This window comes from Medicago sativa, chromosome 3 (assembly GCF_051527215.1).
Source record: "Medicago sativa cultivar Bolivia chromosome 3, Bolivia_mono, whole genome shotgun sequence".
Classification (NCBI taxonomy): Eukaryota; Viridiplantae; Streptophyta; class Magnoliopsida; order Fabales; family Fabaceae; genus Medicago; species Medicago sativa.
The window spans coordinates 33,463,008-33,471,615 of record NC_140751.1 but is presented as its reverse complement, the minus strand read 5'-3'; the positions used below and the strand labels follow the sequence as shown (position 1 = coordinate 33,471,615).

The 8,608-nt window shown below is 29.1% G+C and overlaps 1 protein-coding gene across 1 annotated transcript; it reads left to right on the top strand.

Moving 5' to 3' along the window:
- The first annotated feature begins 7,646 nt into the window (after positions 1–7,646).
- LOC146937252 (uncharacterized) lies at positions 7,647–8,060 on the top strand. The gene has a single exon (XM_085749375.1). It carries the CDS (start codon positions 7,647–7,649, stop codon positions 8,058–8,060), a length of 414 nt encoding a protein of 137 aa, XP_085605501.1.
- Positions 8,061–8,608: the final 548 nt, after the last annotated feature.

Sequence of the window (8,608 nt, the reverse complement as noted above, 5' to 3'; positions counted from 1 at the left end):
ATTCATATTTTATAGCATAAAAAAATGATTTTGACATTGAAAAATTTAGAGATTATTTTCTAGACATTTTATGAAAAAGCATAATCAATTTTGTTTTTGTTTATCGTAATAACAATCACTTCTTTTAAAAAATAATTCTTTGCATACAACTACATAAAATGATTATTTTGGCACAAAATTATCTTCTTCTTTTGATACTTATTTTCTCATCTCTAAAAAAGTATATTTTGTGAAAAGTTACTCTATTCTCTTTTCAGTTGAAGTTGTTTTTAGATTTTTTGGTGATCCCGATTTTTTCAAAAACTATAATTAACAAATACAATGATCATTAAAGTGATTTTTTTTTTTAAAATTATAACAAACCTTGTACGCCCTGTTTGTTGCGGATTACAATAAACTAAATTTTGACATTCAATAATTTAGAGATTGTTTTTAGAGATTTTATAAAAAAATACGAATATATTTTGTGTTTGTTTATTCTAATAAAATAATTTTATAAAAAATAATTTAGGTTGTTTAGATACAACCATATAAAATGAATTTTTTGTTATAAAATCATATCAATCTTTTGAAAGCTAATTCTTTCATCTAAATAGGATTTTCTGTTACAAACTAGATATAAAGATAAATATATGTTGAGGTGTCAAAAAATTAAGATGAGACAAAATTGTATTTTTGGTAGTTACTAGTTTTGACACCCGTGTCAAGCACGGGCTAGATTGTCGACTATTTACTTCTATTATATAAACATTAATTAAATGACAAATTTATTGTGTTTATACATAATATATTAATAGCACGTATTGTTATTGTGTTATTAATTAAACATTGTATATTAATACTAACGTATGTAATGCTGAAATAATAATCTTTAACGCGGGAAGATCTCACGCGAATAAATAAAATCAAGCCGATATTTTTAATATGGATATCGATAATAAATGGATTTATCCAAAAATAAAGCAAAATTGATTATGGAGATATGAGTTTTTTTTTGTTGTGTTCTTCCTATAATTGGGGGGGTTGGGGTCTTGAACTCAACCACGCATATACAATGAATTTTCTCTACCAATTAAGTAAAGCTCACAGAAACTTAATAAACTTTTCCGTTAAAAAAAATGAAAGCAACATTCTATATTTTTTGTCAATTGGTCTCCATACCAGATATCCTTATATATATATATATATATATATATATATATATATATATATATATATATATATATATATATATATATATATATATATATATATCCTCCGGTCACTATTATAAACAAAAATTAATATTTTAGATTCATTAATTAAATGATGTGTGTGGTCTATAATAAAGATTATATACATTATTAATTGAATGAGTCTAAAATGCAAAGTTTTACTTATATTAGTGACCGGAGGGTGTAGTTTCTTTCAAACTCCAAGATCTCTTTCACGCATATATTGGATTCACTTAACATCTAACGTGATTTTGTAATTATTCAATCGCGTAAAAAATAAGTATAACAAATAATAATAATGACACCAACTATTTGAGACCAACAAAATAACATCAAAAAGGGGTTAAAATAATACTCCATAAAACATAATATTAAAGTTCGACATATAAAAAACCTATATCATCTAGAACGAACAGTTAAGCGTTCTGAAATACACCACGATACACAACATTAGTGGTCTCAGTGGACACACGGTTTTCTTCATCCAGTATAAGTATTTTCAATCCCTTTTTGAAAGTGGCTTGAGTGAAAATCGGTTTAGAAAGATAGTTTCCAACATTAGATGACGACTGACCTTGATTTTTATTTATCGTGACTGCGAAACATATAGTCGGCGGGAACTATCACCTCGTTCCATATAAGGAGAGTTACTTGATGGACCACCTCTTTCATATGATCCCTCACTTATCGAAACACATAGTTAGTGAAAACTGTCTTAACCAAAGACTCATTAAGTGATTGACCATCATTACTCGCAGTGTATAATGAAATATATATATATATATATATATATATAGAGGATGTATACTATGAGAATGACTATCTAATATGAGAATGATGAGAATGATCATCAACCATTAGATCAAAAATAAATGGTTGACATTAAAAAGCCACATATGTAACTCACTTTATTATATCAATTCTCATAAAGTCATTTCCCTTTTCATTTTCTTCTCCCCAAAATATCTACAATCATTTAATAATATATTTTTTGGATTTACAAAAAAAAAACCATTAACCTTCTCATAACCCTTTTTTTCTTTCTATTATATCCGATGATAAGATCTTTATGTTGGTTTCTAATAATTCAAAAGAAATAGCTTTCATTTTGTATTAAAATTCTCAGTCGGTTGATTCTCAAACCATACAATCCCAAATAATTCAATTGTTAAAATTGATGTGGGCCCGGGTTATTTTAATTTATCAATTGAAGTTGAAGGTTGATTTAGTATCAATTGAAATCGAAGCTCAAGGTTGATGAACATGGTGAGTGAACAAATGAAATTGTTAGTTGGAGAAGATGAACAGGATTAATGAGAATTGATAGAATAAGGGAGGCATGTGTGTTATTTAATTAGATTGAAATATTAATTTAATTTTGTTTAGCTATGATTGTGGGAAGAAGAATATGAAAAGGGAAATGATTTTATGAGTATTGATATAATAAAGTGAGGTATATATGTGACTTTTTAATATCAACCATTTATTTTTGATCTAATGGTTGATGATCATTCTCATCATTCTCATATAAGATAGTCATTCTCATAGTATACATCCTCTATATATATATATATATATATATATATATATATATATATATATATATATATATATATATATATATATATATATATATATGGGTTATGATAGAAGACACCTTTTGTGAAGGTGTCTTTTATCAAGTTACTCTATGAGCATTTGCGAAAAGACACCAACTTACTTTTATGAAGGTGGGTTATGATAGAAGACACTTTTGTGAAGGTGTCTTTTATCAAGTTACTCTATGAGCATTTGCGAAAAGACACCAACTTACTTTTATGAAGGTGTCTTTTAGCAAAGTTATAACTAAAAAGTGAAAATCACACCTTAAGGTGTGACTTGATAAAAGACACCACCAAAGGGTGGCTTGTAACAAAACCATATACCTTCATAAAAGGTGTCTTCTATCATAACCCATATATATATATATATATATATATATATATATATATATATATATATATATATATATGAGTCAGGTTCCGTTGACACCAGGTGTCAACGAATTCGTTAACACCAAATCTCAACCATTAATTCTTTTAATCTAAAGGCTTGTAATCATGAGTCGCGTACTCTCTCAATTCTCTTAACCTGAACACTAATTTTTGTTTTTCTGCTCGATACATGTTACAACATCAGAAGTTTGAGAGAGAACCAAGTGAAGTGCGTGTCTTCTCACTGATCCCCTTCTTCTCACTCGTTATTCATCTGTACATTGATAACTGTCTACCAATTCAATTTAATTTGAAGGATCTTGTATTTTACCAAAACCACAAAATTGATTCATATACCCACATGTCTTGCATACAGATATGAAATTGCTTGTAATGATTTAACAACTAACATGTCCAATCAATTTCCAACCATAACAGTATTGTTTTGGAGTATTTTGATTATTCTGGCCAAATTATAAATGGACGGCATCAAAGAAATCCAAAACACCCCTAGAATCGATGCCATCCTCTAATTGTGATCGATTTCTTAGATTTTACAATTTTGATTAATGTGAGAAATTTTCTGAGGGGGACGAAGTCGCAGAAATAAGGATGACGAGTGGATGCTCACAAAATAGAACCTCGGTAACTTAATATTAGCCTTTGAGTTTTAAAATATCAATGGTTAAGATAAATAAGGATGACGAGTGGATGCTCACAAAATAGAACCTCGGTAACTTAATATTAGCCTTTGATTTTTAAAATATCAATGGTTAAGATTTGGTGTCAACGAATTCGTTAACACCTGATGTCAATGGATCCTGACTTATCAATAGTATATATATAATATGTCACGTGTCGCTTCCACATTTATTCTCAATATTTTTATATTTTTTTCTATATTTTATTTGACATCTTATTTGACATCAAAATCTCAGCAAACTTTTGATCTTATCCACTAAATATTTTATTTAATTTTATATTTAATTCCTAATATTTTGTGTAGCAAAAATATCTCAACAAACTATATATAATACTTTCAATATTATCCATTAAATCTTCCTTTATTTGTTTCTTTCTTTTTTTTAGGAAAAGAAGTTTCAATTAGTTTTTTTCAATGAGGAAAAAAAGGCTTCGATTTGTTTTTTTTTAACTATAAATAAAGGAGAATTTTTTAATCACGTAAACATATATTTTGAGCAGAAACTAAAACCCAAACCTTCTTTTGATCTAAGCTTTTTCTTTCTTCAAATTTGACAAACACCTATACTATTGTTTCGTTTTCTTCAGATTTGACAAACACCTATACTATTGTTTCGTTTACTTATGCTTAGATTTTTATTTTTTAGATATAATATGAGAGGGAACTAACACCTACGAGTACCTATTGTTATTTTTCCTTTCAGGTCCTTGAACTATTGTTGCTAGCATCCATTACAAACACCTACGAGTTTCAGGTCCTTGAACTAACACCTATACTATTGTTTCTGTTTCAAGTCCTTGAACTAACACCTATACTATTTTTTTTCCTTTTCGTTTCAACAGTAGCGTTTAAATATTATTAATCACCTATACTATTATCACCCATACTATTTTTCCAGGTCCTTTTCATTTTAATATTATTAATCAGTAGCATTTTGATTTTAATAATAATATTTCAGGACCTGAAATGTTTTTATTTAATTTTATATTTAATTCCTAATATTTTATGTAGCCAAAATGTCTCAACAAACTATATATAATACTTTCAATACTATCCATTAAATATTTCTTTATTTTTTTAGGAAAAGAAGTTTCAATTAGTTACTATCTCTTTTAGCACCATATTATTCAATTAGTTTTTTTCATTGAGGAAAAAAAGGCTTTGGTTTGTTTTTTTTTTTTTAACTATAAATAAAGGAGAATTTTTTAATCACGTAATCACATATTTTGAGCAGAAACTGAAACTCAAACCTTCTTTTGATCTAAGCTTTTTCTTTCTTCAGGTTTGACAAACACATATACTATTGTTTCTTTTACTTTTACTTATGCTTAGATTTTTATTTTTATATATAATATAAGAGGGAACTAACACCTACGATTGAGTTTATTGATTGTTTTTTTTTCCAGGTCCTTGAACTATTGTTGTTGGCATCCATTACAAACATCTACGAGTTTCAGGTGCTTGAACTAACACTTATACTATTGTTTCTGTTTCAAGTCCTTGAACTAACACCTATACTATTTTTTTTCCTTTTCGTTTCAACAGTAGCGTTTCAATATTATTAATCACCTATACTATTATAACTCATACTATTTCTTCAGGTCCTTTTCGTTTTAATATTATTAATCAGTAATGTTTTGATTTTAATAATAATATTTCAGGACCTGAATCATTTTTATTTAATTTTATATTTAATTCCTAATATTTTATGTAGCCAAAATGTCTCAACAAACTATATATATACTTTCAATACTATCCATTTTTTTGGGAAAAGAAGTTTCAATTAGTTACTATCTCTTTTAGCACCAAATTATTCAATTAGTTTTTTTCATTGAGAAAAAAAAAGGCTTGGGTTTGTTTTTTTTTTTTTTTTAACTATAAATAAAGGAAATTTTTTTAATCACGTAATCACATATTTTGAGCAGAAACTGAAACTCAAACTCAAACCTTCTTTTGATCTAAGCTTTTTCTTTCTTCAGGTTTGACAAACACCTATACAATTGTTTCTTTTACTTTTACTTATGCTTAGATTTTTATTTTTATATATAATATAAGAGGGAACTAACACCTAGGATTGAGTTTACTGATTTTTTTTTCTTCAGGTTCTTGAACTATTGTTGTTGGCATCCATTACAAACACCTACGAGTTTCAGGTGCTTGAATTAACACCTATACTATTGTTTCTGTTTCACGTCCTGGATGGAGGCGAATAAAATTTATGACCTGGATGGAGGCGAATAAATTTTATGAAGAAGCAAGAAACATTTCTTATGTCGACTTCCCAACTAAATTCGTTTGGAAGAAAGACCAGTCTAAATGGACTCCAAGAAAGCAAGGATTTTCTATTGGTCGCATATCACATATGCCTCCATCAGGTGGTCAAGATTTTTACCTAAGATTGTTATTAAATGTTCAAAAAGGGTGCACAAGTTATGAAGATATCAAGAAGGTGAATGGTATAATTTGCAAAGCCTTTCAATAAGCATGTTTTTCTCTTAGATTATTAGAAGATGATAAAGAATTCGTTGAGGCAATAAAGGAGGCAAGTTAGTGGGCATTGGCATATTATCTTAGGAGATTATTTGCAGTATTGTTAATATCAAAAAACATGACTACTCCTCAAATGGTTTGGAATAAGTGTTGGAAAGACCTTTCAGATGATATTCTTTATAATCAAAGAAAAAGATTAGGTTACAAAGGTACATATTTTATGTTTAATCTAAATTTATTAATTTCTATAATATCATTATCACGAATATTTTATGTATACAGATTTGATCTTGACAGACGAGGAAATAAAAAACCTAGCACTTGCAGAGATTGAGTTTCTACTTCGAAATAATGGTAATACCTTAAAGAATTTTGAAACTATGCCTTATCCAACAACTGTTGTTACTGATAACCTTAAAGAAAGATTGATAGCCGATGAGTTGAATTATGACAAAAATGTTCTAGATGATTTTTTGCAACACAATCTCTCCTCTTTGACAAGGGAACAACGACATGCTTATGATACTATTCTTGACTCTATCTATTCAAACAAGGGTGGATTTTTCTTTGTTTATGGTTATGGAGGAACTGGCAAAACATTTATTTGGAACACACTATCAGCATCTATACGCTCAAGAGGTGATATTGTTCTCAATGTTGCATCCAGTGGAATTGCATCCCTATTATTGCCGGAAGGACTGCACACTCACGATTCAAAATTCCATTATGTATAACTGAAAATTCAACATGTGACATCAAGCAAGGCAGCCCTCATGCAGAGTTATTGAAAAAAGCTAAGTTGTTCATTTGGGATGAAGCACCAATGATAAATAAATGGTGTTTTGAAGCATTAGACAAGTGTTTGAAAGACATTTTAAGATCATCCCCATCATATAACAAGCATATGCCATTCAGAGGAAAAGTTGTGGTTTTGGGTGGTGACTTTAGACAAATCCTACCTGTTGTTCCTAGAGCATCAAAATTTGATATAGTCAATGCAACAATTAATTCTTCACACTTATGGCCTTTCTGTAAGGTTATATGTTTGACGAAAAACATGAGACTTTTAAATGGATCGTTAGGCTCAAATGCATCAGATGTATCAGAATTCTCTCAATGGTTGTTGAATATAGGTGACAGTAAGATTGGAGAGCATACATATTGTGAGTCAGAAATACAGATACCATCAGAAATATATGCTTATCAAACTCTTCAACTGGGTTTTATGACTTAATAAATTTTGTTTATCCTGATTTGATCAATAACATGTCAAATGCACACTACTTTAAGGAAATAACAGTTTTGGCCCCTACCGTTGAATTGGTTGGAAAGGTCAACGATTATATCATGTCACAAATACCTGGAGAGGAGAAGATTTATCTGAGTTCTGATTCAGTATGCAAGGAAGATGGAAATGTAGAAAGTGAGTTGGATGCATTTTCCCATGTGGTCCTAAATGCTATAAATTGTTCTGTACTTCCTCTTCATAAATTGTGTCTGAAAGTAGGAGTCCCAATAATGTTGATGAGAAATATCGACCAAGTCAATAGATTGTGTAATGGAACAAGATTGAAGGTACGAAAATTGGGAAACAACGTCCTTGAGTGCACAATTCTGACTGGGACAAATATTGGAGACATTATTCTCATTCCTAGAATGAGCATGATTAGACAACCTTAATCTACCATTCAAGTTTAAAAGAAGACAATTTCCAATATCCATTTGTTTTGGTACGGCCATTAACAAATCTCAAGGACAGACACTTTCAGTTGTTGGGTTGTATCTTCCAAGACCAGTCTTTAGTCATGGTCAACTGTATGTTGCTCTTTCAAGGGTTAAAAGTAAGCAAGGGCTAAGGATACTTATTGAAAATGGTGTTGATCTTCTTCCGAATACAGCAATTAATGTTGTATACAAAGAAGTATTTGAAAACTTAATATAGCAAGATATGTAGCATTTGTCTTTCATACATTAGTTGGGATTTAATTTTATCGACAAAGTACTATTCCTTTCAATTATCACATTATTATATTTTATTTTTGCATACTACACTTATTAATTGCTACTTTTGTATTCCAAGATTAGATAGCTTATTTTATGTTCGTTAATAATTTTTATTTCTAAATTTAAATCATTTCAATTTTTTTCATGTATGTGTCCATGAACATAACCTTATTTGATATTTTCTATGACTATCCCGGGCAACGCCGGGTCACTACACTAGTGTG

What these genes read in the sequence shown, in the direction of transcription:
- LOC146937252 (XM_085749375.1), top strand. Translation starts at nt 7,647, where the DNA reads ATGTCAAATGCACACTACTTTAAGGAAATAACAGTTTTGGCCCCTACC.